Below are 24,400 nucleotides of genomic sequence, written 5' to 3' on the forward strand. Positions count from 1 at the left end.
GTAGTAGTTGTAGTTTTTTATCAGAATTTGCTAAGGTTTTGGTCCTGTGAAACAATTATTTTAAACATTTTTATTTTAAAAGTAACTTTTTATCAGTACAGAAACATAAGGATGACAACTAGCTTATGAATATTAAGAGGTAGTTTTATTTTAAAAAATGAAATATGTTGTCTTTTATAGTGGGAAAGCCAGTGTTAGTAAGAAAGTCCAGACCTAAGGAGCTTTTCATGTAATTCAAATTAGATGCTGTGATATATGTTCTCTGCATATTTTTTTCTATTTTAAGGTATTAACTGCTGTTAACATTTTTTAAATATTGCCATATGTGTAGCTTTGAATTCTCTATTAAATGAGAACAGGAAAGAGACCTATTTATTATGGAATGGTAAAACACTAAGGGACTGGAATTTAGAGAGATTAATGACCCACCTTTCTCAGTTTTGGGTGTGTGCATGTACCACTTCTGTGCATGTGTGAAGAATATATCAGTATTCAAAAACTAACTCAAAAGTATGTTTAAAATATACCTACTGGGCTGGAGAGATGGCTTAGCGGTTAAGTAGTTGCCTGTGAAGCCTAAGGACCTTGGTTCAAGGCTCGATTCTCCAGAACCCACGTTAGCCAAATGTACAAGGGGGCGCACACATCTGGAGTTTGCAGTAGCTGAAGGCCCAGACGAGCTCATATTCATATCCTCCCCCCCCCCGCCTCTGTCTCTCTCTGTCTCTGTCTCTCTCTGTCGCTCTCAAATAAATAAATGAAAATAAACAAAAAAATTTAAATAATAAAATATACCTACTGGGCTTAAATAGTTAAGATGGAAATTTTGTAAGTTTAAATGTTGAAAACAGAAGGTTAAATTCCAGAGTTGAAAAGGGATTCAGCATGTTGCAACTGTGTAGATCTTATTGATGAGAGGATAAAGCTTGAAGGAAACAAGATAAAATATTAAAATTAAGAATTTAGGCATTACCTCAGGGAAAAGCCTTGACAGTGAAAGGGAGCTACTTTATTGCTAATAGCTAGTCTGGACCAGACACTTAATGTGCTTTGGGACTCATCCTGTGCTAATCAGGAAATAAACTTGACTCTGCTATTTTCCTCTGAAACTTTTCAGAACATACTCTACCCTCTTTTTCTAAACGTAGTACACCTTGAGTCATATGTGATTCCTGGAATATGCTGAGTAGATTGTTTTTAGATTCCTTACACATTTTTCTGTGAAAAATCATGATTTTTCTATATCCATATCATTCACTTCACCTAAATAATTCATTGAAGGAAGAGTTTAAGGGGAGACCTAATAGGAAGATTAAAGGAAGCTTTTAGACAGCCTGTGGCTGGATTTATTGATTTGGTGATCAAATCCATATTCTTTCCTGAATTTCAGCTAATGGCTGACTGTGGTCAAAGAATGACTTTCAGTTAAACTTTTGACTTATTATAAATAATAAAAAGAATGTCTAAGTAATTAGAAATCCTTTAAAAGTAGAACAAATGTGGCAAATAGGACTCAGCATCATAAAATCACATTTCTTTTTACAAGAAAAACATAAACGTTTGTCATTTATTTATGAGCCAAAGCCATTAAGCTAAATAAGTTATTGACTTCCTGTCTCTGAAATTTGGGACATTTTATAGATCCGTGTGATAGAGCACTTCCTTCCTATGAAACAAAGATTTGAGATCGCTTTTCATTAAAAATATTTGTCAAGGGCTGAGAGATAACTTAGCTGTTAAGGCACTTGCCTGCAAAGCTAAGGATCCAGGTTTAATTCCCCAATACCCACTTAAGCTGGATGTACAAGATGGTGCATGTGTCTGGAATTTGTTTGCAGTACACCTATTCTCTATCTGTCCCCCACCCCCAAGTAAAAAAAAAAAAAAAATTAAGAAATTTGTCAATGGCCAGACATGGTGGCACACACCTTTAATCCCAGCACTTGGGAGGCAGAGGTAGGAGGATTGAGGGGAGTTCTAGACCAGCTTGAGACTACATAGTGAATTCCAGGTCAGCCTGGACTAGAGCCAAGAGCTCACCTCAAAAAAGTAATGTGTGGGACTAGAGAGATGGCTTAGCGGTCAAGTGCTTGCCTCAAGGCTCGATTCCCCAGGACCCATGTTACCCAGATGCACAAGGGGGGCCTACACGTCTGGAGTTGGCTTGCAGTGGCTGGAGGCCCTGGGGCGCTCATTTCTCTCTCTTTCTTCTCTGCCTCTATCTTTTGCTCTTAAATAAATAAAAATGAACAACAAAAAAAAAGCAATGTGTGTGTGTGTGTGTACATGCATGCATGTCATTTTTAGCTATAATCAGAATCCAATAAACAGCTGCATGTTGATTTTAGTAGGACAAACTTTACAAAAATATAGACATTGGACAGTCCCAAAGACAAAATATTTAAGATTGTATTATTAGGTAATTGAATGCCCAAAGGAATAAAAATTGTGAATCAAGAAACTTTTCCTTTAAAAAGAAAACCACCATTTTATTTGAAACATCACTTTTGGATTCATTTTTGTAACAAATGAACAGAAAGCACTAAGGTTTCGTTATTGATACCTTACTGAAAGTGAGCAGTATTACTCAAGTCTGCATATACTATTCTAATACATTAAAACATTGGACATAAAAATGAAAGTAAATTTTAGGAAACTGACTTATAATGGTTAGCCAGTGGAAAGGCATTTAGGGTAAAAATAGTTCTAACTCAAAGCTAAATAAAGTTTTTTGTTTTTTCAAGGTAGGAGCTTGCTGTAGCCCAGGTTGACCTAGAATTTGCTATGTAGTCTCAGGGTGGCCTTAGGGTTCCTCCTACCTCTCACTGCCTCCCACATGCGGGGATTAAAGGCATGTACCACCCTGTCTGGCAAAGTTAAGTATTTTTAATTTACTTCATAATTTTTAAAAATATTTTTATTTATTGCAAGCAGAGAGAGGTAGAAGTGAGAATAGGTGTGTCATGACCTCCAAACAAACTCTAGACACACATTCCACTGTGCATCTGGTTATATGTGGGTACTAGGAAATCAAACCTGGGTCATTAGACTATACAGGCATGTGCCTAAACCTGAGTCATCTCTCCATCCCCTATTTTTTTTTAATTTTTATTAGCATTTTCCATGATTATAAAAAAATTCCATGTTAATTCCCTTCCCACCCCCACACTTTCTCCTTTGAAATTCCATTCTCCATCATATTACCTCCCCATCACAATCATTGTACTTACATATATACAATATCAACCTATTAAGTACCCTCCTCCCTTCCTTTCTCTTCCCTTTATGTCTCCTTTTACAGCCCCTATTTTTAAAATTTTTTGTTGTTTATTTTTATTTATTTATTTGGGAGTAACAGAGAGAAAGAGGCATAGAGCGAGAAAGAATGGGCGCACCAGGGCTTCCAGCCACTGCAAACGAACTCCAGACGCGTGCGCCCCCTTGTGCATCTGGCTAACTTGGGCCCTGGGGAATCGAGCCTCAAACCGGGGTCCTTAGGCTTCACGGGCAAGCGCTTAACTGCTAAGCCAACTCTCCAGCCCACCAGCCCTATTTTTTAATTCTCAATAGATTCTTCACTCCTAAGTCATCTTTTTCTTCATTTCCTATAAAGTGCAGGTAATGATACTGCCACTTTGTTTCCTGAAGGTTAAACCTTTGTTGAGAAATGACCCTTGGAACAGATCTCAAACTATTTGTTATATAGCCATTCAGTATTAATTGAGCAATGTTTTCAAAATATCCCCTTAGTGGACAGACGCCGTAAAATCATATTCACTTTTTTTGTTTTGTTTTTCGAGGTTAAGGTCTCACTAGCTCAGGCTGACCTGGTATTCACTATGTAGTCTCAGAGTGGCCTCAAAACTCACAGCGACACTCCTGCCTCTGCCTCCCAAGTGCTGGGATTAAAGGGGTGCATCACCACACCTGGCCATATCATTTTTAATTTGTAAGAGGCTTTCTTGATTTGATCTGACAGAAATACCAATATGAATTTGAATTATGGTTTAGACTCCAGTTAGAGGAACAGTTGCAATTTCCTGCTGCCTTTCATAACTTCTTTGTAAATTGATGTTCACTTGTTTTAAAAGTTTACATTCTCAGCTGGGCGTGGTGGCACACTTCTTTAATCCCAGCACCCGGGAGGCAGAGGTAGTAGGATCACCGTGGGCTCGAGGCCACCCTAAGACTACATAGTGAATTCCAGGTCAGCCTGGACTAGAGTGAGACCCTACCTTGGAGAAAAAAAAAAAAAGTTTACATTCTCTGGGGTAAACAGTTGATTACATTTGCAGGAAATGAAGATAATTTTTTGCCATGGTTATAATCAAATCTAAGCTTTCAGACTTGAGAGCCATGGTGAATCTCAAGGAAGTTTACTCAAATTATGCTAGCTTTGCTAGAACTGGATAAATTCTGCGTGAGCCAAGAATGAACAATGTATACTTGAATAAACAGTGTTTAATAACTTCACAAAGCAATGCTTGTCAGTCATGTGTATATGACCCATCCCTTACCCCAAAGGAAATAGACCATTTCCACTTTCTAATTTTGACAAATGTTTCTGTTTAATTTGATGTGAATAGATTTTCACTTAATATGTGAAATCCAAAAGCTTTGCAGTTTTTTAAAACATACATCCCTGCCTCATATTTAACTTACAGTGTGAAAAAAGAAATAATCTCTATTTCTTACATATGTATTTATGGTAATTTTTTGCTTTATAATGTATCAGATTTTTGGTCTTCAGAAGTCAAAGCCAAGCTGCAACTAAATGTACAAGTTTATGAGGTGAAACACCTAAAAGCACAGATCTGGAGGTGGGCAGATCTGCACACCACATTGCACGTCCAACACCAGCAAAAAGCTGAAAGGATAGAGCAGTGCAGTTCAGAAACACAAGATGGGAAGAAGGAACTCCCTGTCAACAAGAACACTCGGGGCAGGAAAGTCCTGGCTTTAGAACACCCGTCATGCTCTCGATGCTGGCATTTCACAAAAAATACGTAAGCTGTCACTGATAGAGGTCAGGACTAGCATGAGGTAAGGTAGTCTACTTGGGCAGTTTTGTTTTGTTTTTCTGAGGTAGGGTCTTACTCTAGCCCAAGTTGAGCTGGGCTCAAACTCATGGCAATCCTCCTACATCTTCCTCTGCCTCCTAAATGCTGGAATTAAAGGCATGCTATCACACCCGGCCAGGCACAGTAATCACAATTTTAAGTTACGGCTAAATCATTACTGATTCTTCCTGTTACCCCAGGCTTCAGTGAGTCTGCAAGTCACTGGTGATTCATTGCCTCCTTTTGAAGGGATAGGCCCACTCCACTGGTGTAATTTTCCACAGATAATATTCTCATCCAAAAATAGATTTTTTTTTTCTGTGCTGAGGTAGGTCTATTTCTTTCTTCAATATGAAAATTGTATGCTGTAGTGCATAGGTACACTCAGGTGACTTCTATGAGGGACACAGATGTCCACCCAGTAGCTAGCAGGCTTCTTGAGGGTTTGGATATTTTGTTAAAATCATCTGGGCCTAGCAACAAGTACTTAATGCTTATTCAGAAATGAACATATGCCAGGCATGGTTACACACCTATAGTCAAAGCAGTTGGGAGGCAAGTTCATCACGAGTTCAAACCTGGGCTACGTAACGAGAGACATGTGAGAAGCGTTAAAAGAAATCTGTAAAGGCAGTTGTCTTTTTAGCAAGTAATGATTATCAAGCCACTGGCAAATGTCTTCTCCTTCCTGCATTCATTTTTTTTTTCATTTTTATTTTTTTGGTGTTTCAAGGTAGGGTCTCACTCTAGTCCAGACTGACCTGTAATTTACTATGTAGTCTCAGGGTGGTCTCAAATTTAGGACGATCCTCCTACCTCTGCCTCCCAGGTGCTGGGATTAAAGGCGTGCACCACCATGCCCGGCTTGCATTCATCTTTTTAACTGAATTGAGGACTCGGCCTTGAGTCTGGGTTTAAAAAAAAAAAAAAAAAACTATAAGCATAGGAGACTCAGAATCTGCTCCTAAGCCCATGCGCTAGCAATTTCCCTCGCTTGGCCTTCAGCATCACTGGAGCAGGCGTCGTCTTTCCTCGGGACTCGGATTTCCCGCCGTTAGCCCGGGCCCGCAGTCCCGCGGGAGGCCGGCCGGGGGCGCGCGCGGGCGGCGCGCGCGGGGCCGAGGAGGAGGGCGGGGCCGGCGCACCGGCGCTTCCTGTTCCGGCGTGCGCCGCCGCTGCCGTCCGTCCCTCCGCCGCCGGGCTTCTTCAGTGCCATTTCTCTCCGACCCATCGTCGCTACTACGTACTCGCCGCCGCCGCCGCGAACTCGGATCCTGCCGGGTGAGGCCGCTGTGGCGGGATGGGGTGGCGGAGGGGGAGGCAGAGACGGCGGGAACCGAGGGGCCGGACTCGCTCCATGACTTAGGCCGCGGGCTCCAGGGGGCCGGGGCCGGGCGTTCGTCGGCCGCCTTCTGGGCTCGGGGCTTCCCTCACCCCCGGCTCCGGCCGTCCCCCGGGGGTGGGGGGAAGACGGCGGAGCTGGCTGACGTCGCGCCGACGGCTTCCTGGGCGGGGGGCGGGGCGGGAGCCGGGCGGCCCTTCCCCCACCCGTGCAGCGGCCGGGACCCGCTCGCAGGCCGGTTCGCTCCGGCTGATCCCGGGCTTCTTCCTTTGTTCCGTGGGTCCTATGGGGCTGCTGGTGCACCCCCCACACCGCCCCGAACCCCCTAACCTCCCACTTCCGGTATCCTATCAGTCGTTTCTGCTAAAAAGAAAGCGAGGGCCCGAGTGGGTTCTGGCGCTTTAGACTGTTGGCATTGTGACCCGTGCTGGCTCGCGCTATTGAAACGACGCTTACATGGATGGCTGACTACCCGTGACCAAATGCGCAGTAACAACGCCCTTTATTTTAGGGCTTCGGAGCAGAGAGAGTGCGAGGTAGCCTAAACGGCTGGAGCGCTTCTCCTCTGCTTTGAATACCAAGACAGTGCTTTTAGCAGATCTAAAGTCGAAGCATCAAACCAGACTCCACCGGAGAAATGTTACAATCTCACTACTAGACACACAGCAGGACTACTAGGGGTAGTTAGCTGCAAGGGCTGTTTTGAAACCGAATCCTCTTCACAAGCGTGGCTTTCAAAAGTATTTGACAAGGTTCTTTGTTTAGCAGTGCTCTTCGGGTGGGAGAGTAGACGTTTTCCCGCTACTAGTATCTCAGGAGCCCTCTGTACAAAAAAACTAGCTTCAAAAACTTTTGAGTCGAGTTACATATATCTCCAGAACCGTTCTCTTTACTGAGCTCCTTGGAGCCAGTATGTTTTGGAATTTATATTTTAGGATATACTATACTGTACACACACACACACAATATAAGAGAGGTGACGCCCCCTTGTAGAGTCAAGGGCCACATAATTCAACATTAATATTTGTGCATGTTGGAGCTGTAGTTAAATGATTTGATTGCTAACTTTGGCTGCATGAGGTCTTGGGTTCAATTCTCAAAACTGAAAGAAAACTAGCAACAGGTATGGAGATTGAATCTGTGATAAAGGAAAACCATGAATAGCTTCGGGTCAGATTTTGCTCGTGAGTTTTGTGCCACATTTGACAAATCTCCCATTCAAAGGTTTCTGGTTTAAGGACAAGCAAAGATTTACGGACTGCTTTAACAGTTGTAAAAGCTAACGGTCTGAGGGTTTTGCGCTGTTCGTCAGTGACAGATATTTACTTATTTATAGAAGCCTCAGCGCATCAGTAAGGCGGGAACTACTATACCTTTGTACTAAACCTATGAGGTTTGGAGAGCTGGACTTGTCTAGAGTCCAGCCAGGCAATAAAGACCTGTAGTTACTCTGATACCTTTAAAAATAAAGTGTGTCCATATGCAGAGGAAGATAAGAGGATTTGATATTTGTTGTTGTCCCACTATTTCGTTGTCTTTTTCTTTTTGGTTTTGTGTTTTTCGAGGTAGGGTCTCACGCTGTAGCCCAGGCTGACCTGGAATTCACCGTGTACTCTCAGGTGGCCTCAAACTCACAGTGCTCTACCTACCTCTGCCTCCTGAGTGCTGAGATTAAAGGCCTGCGCCACCACGCCTGTCCCGCTATGTTCAAGCACTATTTTAGGCACTTGATCAGCTAGAGTCCCATCTAGTCTCCATACAACTTTGATCCATTTTGTGTAGATGAAGAAACTGAGGTAGATTCAGGCAGACTGTCCCTTGTCTAGGGCCTCTGCTGACAGCTTTGTGATGCTTTGTTTTTGTTTTAGGAGGTAGGGTCTCACTCTACCCCGCCCAGGCTGGCCTGGAATTCACTACGTAGTCTTAGGGTGGCTGTGAACTCTCAGCTGTCTGCCTACCTCTACCTCTGCCTCTCCCTCCCAGGTGCTGGGATTAAAGGTATGCGCCACTACAGCTGCCTTTTTTTTAAAAAATATTTTTATTTATTTAATTGAGAGAGAGAAAGAGAGGCAGATAGAGAGAATGGGTACACCAGCGTCTTCAGCCACTGCACACAAGCGCCAGATGCATGCACCACCCTGTGCATTTGGCTTATGTGGCTGGGAATTGAACCTGTGTCCTTTGGCTTTGTAGGCAAGTGCCTTAATTGCTAAGCCATCTGTGCAGCCCTCATTTTTCTTCTAAATTGCAGGCACCGTGTTTTATGAATGTCCATGCCATACTACTATTTCCTCAAAGTTTTGCAGTGCCTAGCACATATATCCCAGTAAATATCTGAATAAATTATGAAAGGTATTACTGAGAGTTGTTAAAGAAAAAAAAAAATTCTGTCCCAAGGGCTGGGGAGATGCCTCAGTGGTTAAAGGCACTTGTTTGCAAGCCCAGGTTCAGTTCCCCAGTATCCATGTAAAGCCAGAGGCACAAAGTAGCACATGCATCTGGAGTTCCTTTGTAGTGGCAGGAGGCTCTTGCAGCCCCCCCACCCGTGTGTTTGCTAATAAATAAAAATAAAATTTTTTTTAAACAAAACATCCCAGTCCTCAAACTGCTATGAAAACAAAATGGGATGTAATCAGATAAATTAGCCAGCACTAAAAAAAAAGTAACAAAAAAATTAAAAATATTGTTACTTATTTATTAGAAAGAGAGAATGTGTGGGACCTCTAACCACTGGAAATGTATTCCAGATACATGCACCACCATGTGCATCTGTCTTATGTGGGTTCTGGGGAATCAAACCTGGGTCCTTAGGCGTCACAGGCAAGTGCCCTAACCATGAAGCCATCTCTCCAGCCCGTAAAAAAAATATGTTCTAATTCAGTATTTGTTTTTAGTACAATACATGCCATCTTCCCTTACCCCAATACTAAAAATAAATAAATAAACACAAAAATCCTGATATCCTTTAGTTTTTGTTGAGTAAATAATGTGTGCCTATTTTTATAAGTCATTGTGCTGCAAGTATCTGTAAAATTGCTAGTAATTGTAACTTACACAGATTGGACATGTTCTGTTAAGCTTGCTTTTGTCTGTACACTACGTGATATTAGGGTAAAGGATCAGTTTTATTTCTTGAAATAGGGTCTTGCTCTAGCCCAGGCTGACCTCGAATTCACTATGTAGTCTCAGACAGGCCTCAGCTCATGGCGATTCTACTTCTGCCTCCCAAGTGCTGGGATTAAAGGCCTGTGCCACCATGCCCAGCTAAACTTTTTTTTTTTTAAATTTTTATTTATTTATTTGAGAGCGACAGACACAGAGAGAAAGACAGATAGAGGGAGAGAGAGAGAGAGAGAGAGGATGGGCGCGCCAGGGCTTCCAGCCTCTGCAAACGAACTCCAGACGCATGTGCCCCCTTGTGCATCTGGCTAACGTGGGACCTGGGGAATCAAGCCTCGAACCGGGGTCCTTAGGCTTCACAGGCAAGTGCTTAACCGCTAAGCCATCTCTCCAGCCCCCCAGCTAAACTTTTTAAAACATATTTTCATTTATTTATCTATTTGCAAAGAGAGAGATAGAGAATGGGTACACCAGGGCCTCCTGCCACTGCAGACAAACTTTAGATAACCACTCTGTGCATCTGGCTTTATGTGGGTACTGGGGAATTGAACCAAGGCCGCCAGACTTTGCAAGCAAGTACATTAACTGCCTATTAATCTCTCTCTAGCCCAGTCTGACCTGGAATTTATCTCAGGCTCAGGCTGGCCTTGAATCACAGTGATCCTCTTACTTCTGCCTCGTGAGTGCTGGGATTCAAGCCATACGCTACCACACCTGGCCAGCCCAGTTTTTAAACTTTTGAGTGATTGAATTACTATTTTTACTTTGAATTTTCATTTTGCTCCAGAGGCCATAAGAATTACCAAAATGTTGTGTTTTACTTTTCTAGTGTATGTGAAAAAGAAACTTGCACTGTTTTCTAATTGCTGTTCCCATCCCTCAGACAACCTAAGTATCTTTCAGATGGTGCATAGATTAAAAATACCATAAGGTGGTAATGGAAAGTTTTGCAAATAATCCTTTATACTTAAAGGGAAAATAGAAAACTTTGGCTTTTGAAGTAGAGTCTTGCTATGTATGCAGTCGAGGCTAGTATCAAATTCAACAGCCTCCTGCCTCAATGCCCAGGGCTCCAAAGTGTTGAGATTATAGGTCTGCACCCAGACAGAAGACCATTTTTTCATTGGGGGGGGGAGGAATCTTTGATTATTGGAGCTTAGCGGTTAAGGCACTGGCCTGAGAAGCCTGAGGATTCAGGTTCTGTTCCCCAAAACCCATGTAAACCAGATGAACAAAGTGGTGCATGCATTTAGATTTAATTCACAGTGGCTAGATTAGAGGCCCTGGCCTGCCTCTCCCCCCCCCCCCGCTTTTTTTTCTATCATAAATAAATAAATAAAAAAGAGCCAGACCTTTAATCCCAGCACTCAGAAGGCAGAGGTAAGAGTATCGCCAAGAGTTAGAGGCAAACCTGAGACTACATAGTGAATTCCAGGTCAGCTTGGGCTAGAGCCAGACCCTACCTCGAAAAACCAAAAATAAATAAATAAATAAATAAAAGAGCCAGGCATGGTGGCACACACCATTAATCCCAGCACTTGGGAGGCAGAGGTAGGTGGATCTCTATGAGCTCTATGAGTTAGTTCAAAGCTAGCCTGAGACTACATAGTAAAAGCCAGGCATGGTGGCACACACCTTTAAGCTAGGAGGATAGCCATGAGTTCAAGGCCACCCTGAAACTACATAGTGAAGTCCAGGTCAACCTGAGCTAGAGTGAGACTTTACCTCCAAAAACCAAAAAGAAAGGAAAAAAAAGGATTATAAACTTGTCCTTGACATGTTCAAAGTTGGGTTTGACTCTTAATAATTAGCATAATGGAAGTGATTTAGACTAGCCTTTTGAAAACCTAGGGATTCTTACATTCATCAGCTTTGCTTGTGTTGAGTCACTGATACACACCTGTTTTTGTTTTAAATCAAAGAACAAATTGGAACGGAATGCTTCTAATTAACACCTTATCCTATGCATGGAGAGCAGGTTTCTTTACTAAGGCAGTAGAACAGAAAGTGTCCTGTTTCTGATTCTTTTGATTAGAGCAAAAGAGTAATTCTGAAAACGTGAACAGTGAGAAACTGTGAAACTGAATGGCTGCTTTTAGAGTCTCTGCTTGAGAAATAATGTGAATTTTAATACCTAACCATGTTCTGTTTCAGAAAAGGGTCATCTTGTTTAGAAAGTATGCCAGTCTTGGGTTGGGGAAATAGCTTAGTGGTTAAGGCATTTGCCTGTGAAGCCTAAGGACCTCAGTTCAATTTCCCAGGTCCCACATAAGCCAGATGCACAAGGGGGCCCATGTGTCTGGAGTTCATTTACAGTGGCTGGAGGCCCTGGTGTACCCATTCTCTCTTTCTCTCTGTCTCTCTCTTTCTCTCAAATAAATAAAATATATAGTGAGGTGAGGTAGGGTTTCACTCTAGCCCAGGCTGACTGACCTGCAATTCACTACATAGTCTCAGGCTGGCCTTGAATTCACAGCAATCCTCCTACCTCTGCCTCCCTAAAATATTTTTTAAAATACAAAAAATGGCCCTGGGTGTGGTGGCACATACCTTTAGTGTGTGGGTGGGTGGGGGAGGGTGTTTTGAGGTAGGGTTTCACTCTAGCCCAGGCTGACCTGGAATTCACTATGTAGTCTCAAGGTAATCTCAAATTCACAGCCATCTTCCTACCTCTGCCTCCCGAGTGCTGGGATTAAAGTCGTGCGCAACCACACCTGGCTGTTTTGATAATTCTTAATAAAAAGCAAATAATTTAGTGGTTATAGTTTAAGGTTCTTGTTCTTTTCCTTTATTATTCATGATAAATCATAATTTAAAAATAGAGTCATTGCCAGGCATGGTGGTGCACGCCTTTAATACCAGCACTCGGGAAGCCAAGGTAGGAGAATTGCTGCAAGTTCAAGGCCACTGTGAGACTACATGGTGAACTCTAGGTCAGCCTGTGCTGGAGGGAAACCCTACCTCGGGGTTGGGGGGGGGGGAGATAAAATTTGAGATTTCTACTTAAACATCTAAAACATTTTCAGGAGAGTTGTAAACAAGACCACTGTGCTCCTATTTACTCTTAACATTTAATTAAGTCCTAGCTGATGAAGAAGAGAGACATTTAAGAATAAAATAATTGAGTAATGTTACTGTTTACAAAAGTAATGCACTAAGGGACTGGAGAGATGGCTTAGCAGTTAAGCGCTTGCCTGTGAAGCCTAAGGACCCCGGTTCGAGGCTCGGTTCCCCAGGACCCACGTAAACCAGATGCACAAGTTGGCGCATGTGTCTGGAGTTCATTTGCAGTGGCTAGAGTTCCTGGTGCGCCCATTCTACCTCCCTTCCACCCCCTCCTCCCCCAGTCTGGTGATCTCAAATAAATAAATTAGAATAAACAAAAAAGAAAAGGTATTAAGAAAAAATAATGGACTAAAATTTTTATAGCCTTTCTAATGTATGGATACCCATTTGTAGAATGTCATGAAAGAATGAACCTCTTGCAGCTCCAAGGAAAGTTAAAGAAATTTTTTCATGAGAAATGTATAGGATAACTGAGCAAAAGACCAAAGGCAGGTGTGGTGGTACATGTTTGTAGAAGGCTGTGTCAGGAGGATTTCTTGAGCACAAGTCCAGTGTCCACATGGGAAACACAGTAAGAACCCTTTTGAAAAGTGGTAGAAGTAGAAAAAGAAACAGAATAGTTGTCAAGACAGACCTCTGGTCAGCTTTTTGCAAAATAATCTGGAAACTGAGCATGGTGGTGCTCACTCTTAATCCCAGCACTTGGAAGGCAGAGGCAGGAGGATCGTCAGGGGGATCTGAGCATTAAAAGGAACTTGAGAAAATCTTGTCTCAAAAACAGCTAGTTTTCCCTCTGTCTAATGAAAACTGTGATGGGGTATGTTTTACTTTTAATTAGTAAAATGATTAAAAGTAAAAAGATGATCTGCTATCTTATTCTAGTCATATAAAGTCAAAGAAAAGATAAATGTAAGCCAAAAAATAACGACTTGTGACTAGTGATTGGAGGGATGACTTAGCGGTTAAGGCATTTGCCTGCAAATCCAAAGGACCCAGGTTCGATTCATCAAGACCCATATAAGCCAGATGCACATGGGGCGCTAGCATCTGGAGTTCATTTGCAACGATTGGAGGCCCTGGCGTGCCCACTCTCTCTGTGAAATAAATAAATAAAAATAATTAAAAGGAAAAGAAAAAGTTTACTGGCACAATGGAAATGTTCTGTGTCTTGTTTGAGAAGTTCCAGGTGTTAACATGAACACCTAAGACTTTTGCCTTTTATTCTTGTTCAAATTTTTTGTAAATATTAGTTTTGTTTTTTTGGATTTTTATGAGAGAGAAAGAAACAGAGAAAGAGAATGGGTGTGTCATGGCCTCTAGCCACTGCAGATGAACTCCAGACACTCCACATTGTGCATCTGCTTACTGGGTCCTTAGACTTTGCAGGAAAGCATCTTAACCACTAAGCCATCTCTCCAGCCCTATACTTCAATTTAAAAATTGTTGGGGCATTTGTCTCACTTGCACAAGACCCTCCCACACTTTAATCAGTCAGTAAAATAAAAACTGAAAAGTAGCCCAATAGTAGTAGCAAATCACAGAAAATAGAAGTGTAAATAGGTCGTTAAATTAAAGATAGTCAACTTATCAGTTAAAGAAACTGTAGATTAGACTGTGCTAGAAGGCACACAGTGGCTACTTGGAAAGTTGAGGTAGGAAATGCTACCGAGGGTCTCCTGATCACTCAAGACTACTTGAGGCCAGACAGGGCAACAAGGGCCCATTGGTAGATAATCATTTTTCTGATGTTTATTCCTAGAAATGATAAAATTGAGTTATATGAACTTCTATGGAAGTTTTTGCCTGAATACAAAAATGACATAAATCATGATGTCATGTATGTAAAATACTGTATGGCATATGTGCAGAAAATTCTTGTAAAAATATATGAGAAATGGTAAATACTGATTTTGAATTTTTCTTTTTTTAGGAAAATGTCTGATGAATTTTCGGTAAGTTGATGTGTTTATCCTTGATGAGATTGTTTTTATTTTGTTTTGCTTGTGGATGTGTGTGATCTGTGCATTTGTGGGTGCCCTTGCAGCAGCAGGTGTACTCTCCTGAAGTGGCTGGTGTAGATCGGTGGGTGCCCCCTCCATTGCTGTGCTGCTCCTTACCACCCGTCCTCAAGGGAGGGTCTCCCTGTAGCCTGAGCTGACCTGGAACTCAGTAGGTAGTCTCAGGCTGGCCTTGAACTCACAGGATCCTTCTACCTCTGCCTCCTGAGTGTTGGGCTTCATGCACCGCCATACCTGGCTGTTTTGTTTTAAACATATATTTTTTTATTTGCATGTGTGTATACATGTGCATTAGAGTCTCTTGCCCCTGCAAACACACACCAGAAATATAAGAAACATGTTTGGCTTACATAGATGTGTGACCTATCAGGCTTTGCAGTCAACCCTTTTAAACACTGATCATCTTCCTGGCCCTTGGGGTTTCTTTCTGGTCCCAGAGCTTAGTGTTTTTCATGAGCTTTTAGCACTTCTCAGGTCTCTGCTCCCCTACAGGACCTGGATTACAGATGCACAAGTCCACATGAGCTGTTTACATAGGTCCTGGGAACCAAACTCTAGTGGTCAGGCTTCCTCAGCCCTCATGCTTGCACAGGAAGTGCTCTTAACTGCTGAGCCATCTCTCCAGCCCAGGTGGTATTGTTATTTTGTTTTATTTTATTGGTTTTTCAAAGTAGGGTCTCATTCTAGCCAAAGCTGACCTGGAATTCACCCTGTAGTCTCAAGCTGGCCTTGGACTCATGACAGTCCTCCTACCTTGGCCTCCCAAGTGCCAGGATTAGAGGTGTGTGCCACCATGCCTAGCCTTGTTTTATTTTTGAGGCAGGGTCTCACTCTAACCCTGGCTGGCCTAGAACTCCAATCAGTCCTCCTGTTTGAGCCTCCAGAGTGCAAGAATTATAAGCCTCTGTGTCCAGCTTGATACGTTAAGAACAAACCCACCATGATCCTAACTGTAGGATGTCTAAATCTTTTAATTTAAAAAGAAGCTTTTTTGTAATGTGGTCTAGATGGGTGATTACTACATGGACATACATGTTTGTTAAGTATCTGGGGATATTTATGTATCCTTAAATGAAAAAGTTTTTTGTTCTATCTCTTATCTAGTACTACTAATGATACCAATATTTATTGAAAATTAGTGGTTAGACCCAGGCCCAGAGAGCCAAGCGCCACATGTTCTCCCTCATATGTGGATCCTAGCTACAGATGAATGGGCTTCTGCATGAGAAGGAAAATACTAAGTAGCAGAGGCCAGTAAGTTAAAAAGGAGATATAAAGGGAAGAGAAAGGAAGGGAGGAGGGTACTTAATAGGTTGGTATTGTATATATGTAAGTACAATGATTGAGATGGGGAGGTAATATGATGGAGAATGGAATGTCAAAGGGGAAAGTGGGTGGGGGGGGAGGGAGGGTATTACCATGGGATTTTTTTTTTATAATCATGGCAAATGTTAATAAAAATTAAATTAAAAAATAAATAAATAAAAGAAAATTAGTGGTTAGACATAGTGTAGTAAATGTCTCTAATCCAACACGTAAGATGATTAGGAGTTCAAGACCAACCTCAGCTACAGTAGACCCTATCTCAAAAAACTTAATTAAAAAAAAAAATTCAAGCTGGCCGTGGTGGCTCACACCTTTAATGCCAGCACTCAGGAAGCAGAGGTAGGAGGATCACTGTGAATTCAAGGCCACCCTGAAACTCCATAGTGAATTCCAGGTCAGCCTGGTCTAGAAGACCCTACCTTGAAAAAACCGAAAGAAAAAAAAAATATTTTTTTTGAGGCAAGCCCAAAAGACTGGCCATTTATTTATTTATTACTGACAGCTTCTGTACTTACAGACAAAAAACCATGGTAATTCATTTATTTGAGAGAGAGAGAGGAAGAGGCAGAGAGAATGAGTATGCCAGGGCCTCCAGCCCATACAAACTAAATCCAGATGCATGCGCCCCCTTGTGCATCTGGCTTACATGGGTCCTGGGGAATTGTACCGGGGTCCTTAGGCTTCCCAGGCAAATGGCTTACCTGCTAAGCCATTTCCCCAGCAAGACTGGCCATTTTTGTAACAGGAGCACAAGAGAGAATTGGTGTTCTGGGGCCTCCAGCCACTGCAGTCAACTCTAGACATGTGCACCCTTGCATGCTTGTGTTACTTTGTGTGTCTGGCTTACATGGGACCTGGAGAGTCAAGCATGAGTCCTTAGGCTTCGCAGGCAAGTGCTTTAACTCCAACCCTCAAAAAAAGTGCATATATTTCATACCAGGCACTATATTTAGTAGATTGCAGGAACTCTTACTTAAAGCTGTCATTAAGCCGGAAATGGTTTCCAAAAGTGTATGTGATTTTTTTGTTTTTGAAGTAAAGCCAGCAGTCATATCTAGATCTTGACTCTAAATTCTATTACTGTACTTTAGATTTACACAGCACAGAATGACTTCCATGGAGAATGTATACTATAAAGTTGATATTCAGAGTAGTACTTCAAGTTTTAATTAAATAATTTCCTTTCAGTTTAGCCTTTGAAGATGTTACTTCGGCTAATAATTCCTGAGTATTGTTCATAATCAATATGGAACCATGTTTGCTTTGACTTGTCCCTGGATAAGACATATCTGTTTCGTATTCCAGTTGGCAGATGCACTCCCTGAACAGTCTCCTGCCAAAACCTCTGCTGTGAGCAATACAAAGCCTGGGCAACCTCAGGGCTGGCCAGGATCCAGCCCTTGGACTAACCCCAGTGCCCCACCTTCTGTGCCACCCGGACTCCCGCCAAGTGCAACGCCTTCCACTGTGCCTTTTGGACCAGCACCAACAGGAATGTATCCCTCTGTGCCTCCCAGCGGACCACCTCCAGGACCCCCAGGATCCTTTCCTCCTTCTGGACCATCATGCCCCCCACCTGGTGGTCCTTATTCAGCCCCAAGTGTGCCAGGCCCTGGCCCCACAGGGCCATATGCTGCACCAAATATGCCCTTTCCAGAGCTACCTAGACCATATGGTGCACCCACAGATCCAGCTGCAGCTGGTCCTTTAGGTCCATGGGGATCCATGTCTTCTGGACCTTGGGCACCAGGAATGGGAGGGCAGTATCCTACTCCCAATATGCCATACCCATCTCCAGGGCCATATCCCACTCCTCCTCCCCCACAAGCACCAGGGGCAGCACCGCCTGTTCCATGGGGCACTGTGCCACCAGGAGCCTGGGGACCACCAGCACCATATCCTGCCCCTACAGGATCATATCCCGCACCAGGACTCTATCCTACACCGAATAATCCATTCCAAGTGCCTTCAGGACCTTCTGGTGCTCCGCCAATGCCTGGTGCTCCCCATGTAAGTGTTGCTTGTTATTTCACATGCATTAAGAGTCACGTAAAGCTGAGCGTGATGGTGCACACTTTAATCCCAGCACTTGGGAGGCGGTGGTAGGAGGATTGCCATGGGCTCAAGGCCACCCTGAGACTACATAGTGAATTCCAGGTCAGCTAGAGTAAGACCCTACCTCAAAAACAAAACAAAAAGGGTCACATAAGTACAGCCGGGTGATTGTTTATCCTCAGTTCTTCATGGGAAATTAGAAAGCTTTTAAAAATTTTACCAAGGGTATGACTCTGGAAAATGGAGTAAGTTTGAAAACTTCAGGTATAGCATTTAAAAGTATGAGAGCAGCTGGGCGTGGTGGCGCACGCCTTTAATCCCAGCACTTGGGAGGCAGAGGTAGGAGGATCGCCATGAGTCCAAGGCCACCCTGAGACTGCATAGTGAATCCCAGGTCAGCCTGGGCTAGAGCAAGACCCTACCTCGAGGGGGAAATATATGTATGTATATGTGTGTGTGTGTGTGTGTGTGTGTGTGGGTTGGAAAAATGGCTCAGTGATTAAAGACACTTCCTTGCAAAGCCTGGTGCTCCCAGTTTGATACCTCAGCACCCACATAGTGCCAGGTACATAGAATGGCACATGCATTTGGAGTTCCTTTGCACTGGCAAGAGGCCCTTTTGTTTGCTTGGTTGGTTGGAGGTTTCTTTTGAGGTAGGCCCCAAGCTGGCCCTGAACTCAGCCTCCTAAGTGCTGGGATTAAAGGCATGCACCACCATGCCTGGCTGAAAAGCATTCTACTACTTTTGGTTTTTTGAGGTAGGGTCTCACTCTGGCATCGGATGACTTGGGATTCACTGTGTATTCTCAGGGTGCCCTCGAACTCATAGCAATCCTCCTACCTCTGCTGCCCAAGTGCTGGGATTAAAGGCTTGTGCCGCCATGCCCAGCTTGCATTCTACTTCTTTTTTTTATTTCATTTTGTTTATTTTTTATTTATTTATTTATTAATTTGAGAGCGACAGACACAGAGAGAAAGACAGATAGAGGGAGAGAGAGGGAATGGGCGCGCCAGGGCTTCCAGCCTCTGCAAACAAACTCCAGATGCGTGCGCCCCCTTGTGCATCTGGCTAACGTGGGACCTGGGGAACCGAGCCTCGAACTGGGGTCCTTAGGCTTCACAGGCAAGCGCTTAACCGCTAAGCCATCTCTCCAGCCCTCATTTTATTTTATTTTTAAACATTTATTTTTATTTATTTATTTGAGAGCGACAGAGAGAGAGAGAATGGGCACACCAGGGCCTCCAGCCGCTGCAAATGAACTCCAGACACATGCGCCCCCTTGTGCATCTGGCTAACATGGGTCCTGGGGAATCGAGCCTCAAACTGGGGTCCTTAGGCTTCACAGGCAAGCGTTTAACCACTAAGCCATCTCTCCAGCCCATTTTTAAGCTTTCTGTTTTTATATTTTTTAACATTCTACTTCTAATAACAATTAAAGCATTTTACTTCTCCCTTGAAATGTAAGCCAAGTGAGTTTCCAAACAAGTCTCTTTACAGGGAAGGAAAAAAAAAAATCTGTTAGCTATTAACCAACACAATAACTAATTATATCTCCATGTGGATTAATTTAGACATTTACCTCAGCTATAAAGGAAAATACTTTTTTTAACTATTTACTTATTTATTTTTAATATTTTTACTTTATTTATTTGAGAGAGAGAAAGGGCCCACGAGGCCCTCCACCTGCTGCAAATGAATTCTACAGACACTTGCACCACCTTGTGTGTCTATCTTACATGGGTCCTGGGAAATTGAACCTGGGTCCTTTAGCTTTGCAGGGCAATCCCTTAGCCACTAAGCCATCTCTCCAGCCCATATTTTATTTATTTATTTTATTTTAGAGAGAGAAATTGGCACACCAGGGCTTCTGGTCACTGCAAACAAACTCCAGACACATATGCCACCATGTGCATGTGGCTTACGTGGGAATTGGGTCCTTAGGCTTCCCAAGCAAACACCTTAACTGCTAAGTTATCTCTCCAGCCCAAGGAAAGTAATCTTAATAAAGTGCTCCCAAACTTCATTAAAATAACTTCTTCCTATATATATTTTCAGAAAAACGTTACTATTTTTGTAAAATATGCCAAAGTAAATTAAATGATTTGCTGTCTGCATTTAGTAAACAGTACCTTTAGAGAGGCAATAATAGACCTTATTTACAAATTTTAAAGGTGACTTTTTCTTTTTTCTATTGCAGTCTTATCATTAAGTTAACAGTGGATGACGAGATGACGCTTTGCTTTTTGAAGTACATGTATATGTGCATGTGAATGCATATATGAAAATTGCTGGTTTCACTATGAGAGGGCATTCATGAAAGAACAACTCTTGCACCTCAGAGAAGATATCTACTTCTGTACATGGATGTATGGAACATCAAATAGATACAATAAGATAAAAATGTAGACACCAATCATTCAAATGTTAATTGGTTTTTGTGGGAAACAGTGATTATGTATATTGAATAGCTCTTTGATAAGATTTGTTTAAATCATGAAACTACCCTTAAAGTCTAAAATGGTATGGGTTATTGTTAGAATATAATTCAATTGGCAAGTTATTTCAAGTAGTTTGCTAAAATCACCCTCACCCCCAATAACCTGGAAAGCAGTCACCTAATCTGAACATGGCTTCTCCTTACTTTGAGCTCCTCTATGAGCTGTGTTAACTTGGGCCTATTATGGTTATGTTTCAGATTCACATTTTTAACTTGTCAAATGCCTAGTTCAGTAGCCAGCCAGTGTTCATTTTTATCCTTGAGCTTCTAGTAAAAGCTTCTGAACTGCTTCATTTTTGCCATATGGGTCATAACGCACTGAAATCTGCCATTTATAAAACTTATGTATGTGTGGTGCTGGAGGTGGAACCTAGGCCCTCATGCATGCTAGGCCCCCACTGAGCTACGCCCTTTTTACAAGCCAACATGTACGCAAAGTGTATTCTTGGAGAATCGGTGATCTCTTTGTATTGCTTTAGAATGGATCATGAAGGAAAGAATGATTCCTTGTTTGGAACCTTGAACTAGATGCCCTAGGACTTGCTTCACTGCAGTGAGACGGCTCTTACTCAGCCCACCCTGCCACCTCCCTACCCCATCCTTCCTTCGGTCCTTTAGAAAGAGCACATCCGTGATTCCTTCCTCTGTGGAAGACTGGCACAATAGACATTTATTGTAAGAAAATATAACAGTTTTGTTTAGAGAACATTAAGTCCTACAGATATGAGTGCTCTCTTTGTACAAGTGTGAATCAGACATGCAGTAGAGTCAGGTTAAGCTATGGAATTGTTTCCTGAGTCTGTAAAGTGTTTATGGCCATCAGTTCTGTTCTGTTTGTTGACAGGTAGATAAGTAGAATTGAGAACCACCTTTGAAGAAATTATTTCCTAGCACAACAGTAACAATAACAAATTGTAGATTTCTGCAACAGAGTTTAAAGCAGTGAGACTGTATTGCTTAGATAGTGTTCATTATAACAACCAGAGCAGTCCTGGTAGCTTGGTGATACCTTGCCTCTAAATCTGAATCAGTCTTGGATTTGGAACTGATCTTGATCTTATTTAGCAAATAACATTTTGAACTTTTGAATGTATCCATTGGGTTTCTAAAATGTATTGTGAATAACTCAGAACAATATAGAAAAGTTTATGCTTGAATTCTGTTTTACTTTGAAATAAAATATTGAGTAGTTTACTTCTGTAATTAAAATGTCAAGAATATCAAATGCTGCCAATTTAATGTTTTTGATAGCCACCTACCTCCTTTTAAGAAAACAGTGGTCCCCTTTGCAATACACATTTAGCGTTGAAGCCTCCATTACTTTAGGTAGATGATAGGTGCAAACTTGCAGGGTTGAGAAAGGTAGAAGCTGATTTGATTGCTTGGACAGTGTTAGACTGAAGAATGTCCTTAGCCCTTACAATAGCAAAAATGATCTTTTCATCTTTCACTTCTTTTCAAGGACTGGTGGTAGCTGTCTACCTGTCACTAGGACGCTTACCAAAGTAGCCTTAAGTCTACAAGGCAGGTGACCTTAGGTGTCCTAGCTTGTTACCAGTCAATATCAAGATGTCAGTTAGGGAAGGATCAGCTGTAGGGAAAGAAGACACCAGCAGAAATACCTCTGTAGTTATTCTGGCTGCCCTACGGTGGATAAATGTGTAATTCTGAATTCAGAAACTCCTGTTAACATCAGAGAAGATAAAGTGTTACTGAGTGTGGGAATCTAATTGTGGAGTCCATTGAATATAGAAGCAATCTTTTGCTAAAGGATAGGAAGGACCATGAACCCAAGACATAAGAAGTATGTAATAAATGGAGTGACCTGTCCACATGGTGCATGCTGGGTAATACTGCCATTCACTTTAAACCTTTGTTTTCAAGGACTTCACAACTAGTGTTTGGTTCTTTTAGCATGAGAAGAGAAATATTTGCTTTTGTTTATTTTTATTTTCACAGAGCATTTCTCCAGTTGTCCACAGGGTAGAGTAGATAGAGGTGTCTCAATTCTTAGAGGTACTCTAAGTCAAAAACTATTTCTGGGCTTCAGGTAGAGTTAAAAGCAACAAGTTCAGAGAGCAAATGAAGAAAAAGATTATGGAAAGGGTTTGGGTTTTTTCCCCCTACCTAACAAGGAAATGAAAGTGCTTTTAAAACAAGTCATGCTAGGCTGACTTGGGGTTTCAGGGAGTACAAATTGCAGAATATACTGACATGGACTTCAGATGATTTTTAAATTAATTTTATAGGGCTAGTTGAGATGTATTCTCATGAGATGAGAAACATGAATGGTGTTTCTGAGTTGGGAGTCTGGTTTTAAAATGTTCCCAAAATAACAATGAAAAATATACCTCAGAACCATCTCTCAGAATTGTCCAGAATCCAGTACTTCATAAAGGGCTTCAGATACCTTGTCTTGTCTGCTCTGGCCTTGCCTGCGGTGTTTTTGTGCTTCTGAAGACACTTTTCACAGCTCTGGCTGTTTACTTCCGTAAAGTAATATATTGATTATTCACAACATCCATTTTCAATTGCCCGAGGATTGCTGCCTTTCTTCATTTTTCTTGTATCAGAGAATAATAGGGCAGACAAGAAAAGGGGTAACTTTGCCCTCAATCATATCACTACAATGAAGTGCTTTCTAGAAGTTTGCCCATGCTATCTATTACCTCATTAACACTATCTTTGATCCTCAAGTAGGCAGCTTTGGAAATCAGTGTAGATTGAAAATAGCTCTACTCAGTTTCTAGTAGGAAATTGCTGGGTTTACATATCAGTTGCCTATACGTCTAGAAAGTTAGTGCCAATGTCTTCCTCACCTTCAATGATGTAGAGATAAAAGCTGGCTTTATCAAGTGCCAGGGTTACAAACTAGAAATTAAGTTTAAGCAGAGGCCTTCCATTAAGTTTTTGAGAAAAGTTTAAACTCAGATGAATAAAACTGTTGAGACAGGAGTCGGTGGGCTTCAGGGAAGTCCGTGCCCTTGGTAAAGCAGTGGCACTGAAGACTAGACACTTGATTTTCAGAATGCCAACAAGTAAAACAAAACAGAAAATGGTAAATAATCAGTATTGAAGTGGCATGCAAGCTCTGGCTGTAGAGCCCATCTATGGACAGTTTGTTCCCTCAGCATGCGTGTCTGTGATCACGTGCTGTGCTGAAGGCCAGACGTAAGAGATGGGAAGCAATCCCTGTCCTTGAGGCTCAGTCTAGGGTTGGTGACCTTACATACAGAACTTGTTACTTATACCCATGACTGGTTACCTAGGTACAAAGTATTACATAGCTGCTGATGGAAATTATCAGCCTGCTTTGGAGCATTTTAAAGGACAAAATGTGATACACTGTTTTTTTTTAGAGTGTCTTTCAAGAGTGTGGTGTTCATCAGTGCAACTATTCAAGTGTGCAAAGTAATGGTATACTTCTCCTTTCCCTCTTTTGGATAAAGGCACTTTCCCTGCCTGTCACTGATTAACAGATACTGACATGTTGCCATTAAATAAACTTGATTTCTTATGTGTGCTATATAAAGGATTTTTTATATTTTTTTCTTGGAATTGTGATTTTTTTTTCATTTACTTAATAATGGCAAAATTAGTGTATGTAATTGTCTATGCATTTTTAAGTTAAACTGCCTAAAATGTGATTTGAGACGTACACCTTTGTACTATGAACTGTAAGCAATCTGAGATGTTAGGTTTTATCACCTGCTGCTGTATTTGTAAACAAAGACAAATGTTGCTTTAAGAAGTAATTATAATTAGGAGTAGGCTACGGATGTGATTCTTAATATTTTTTAAGATAAACTTGTTGCTTATGTGTATTATGCCTGAAAGCTCTTTTTAAAAAAAAAAAGTATTTTCATGGTTTCACGGTTTCTCCGTGTATTTTGTTCTCCAAGCCCAGAACCCAGT

General features: G+C 41.9%; 1 protein-coding gene across 1 annotated transcript; it reads left to right on the top strand.

The window, feature by feature from the left end:
- The first annotated feature begins 6,227 nt into the window (after positions 1 to 6,227).
- On the top strand, positions 6,228 to 24,032 carry Mapk1ip1l (mitogen-activated protein kinase 1 interacting protein 1 like). Its single transcript, XM_004649207.2, has 4 exons — positions 6,228 to 6,341; positions 14,519 to 14,540; positions 17,238 to 17,942; positions 20,186 to 24,032. Exons 2-4 carry the CDS (start codon positions 14,523 to 14,525, stop codon positions 20,195 to 20,197), a joined length of 735 nt encoding a protein of 244 aa, XP_004649264.1. The 5' UTR covers positions 6,228 to 6,341; positions 14,519 to 14,522; the 3' UTR covers positions 20,198 to 24,032.
- Positions 24,033 to 24,400: the final 368 nt, after the last annotated feature.

Source organism: Jaculus jaculus, chromosome 7 (genome assembly GCF_020740685.1).
Source record: "Jaculus jaculus isolate mJacJac1 chromosome 7, mJacJac1.mat.Y.cur, whole genome shotgun sequence".
Taxonomy (NCBI): Eukaryota; Metazoa; Chordata; class Mammalia; order Rodentia; family Dipodidae; genus Jaculus; species Jaculus jaculus.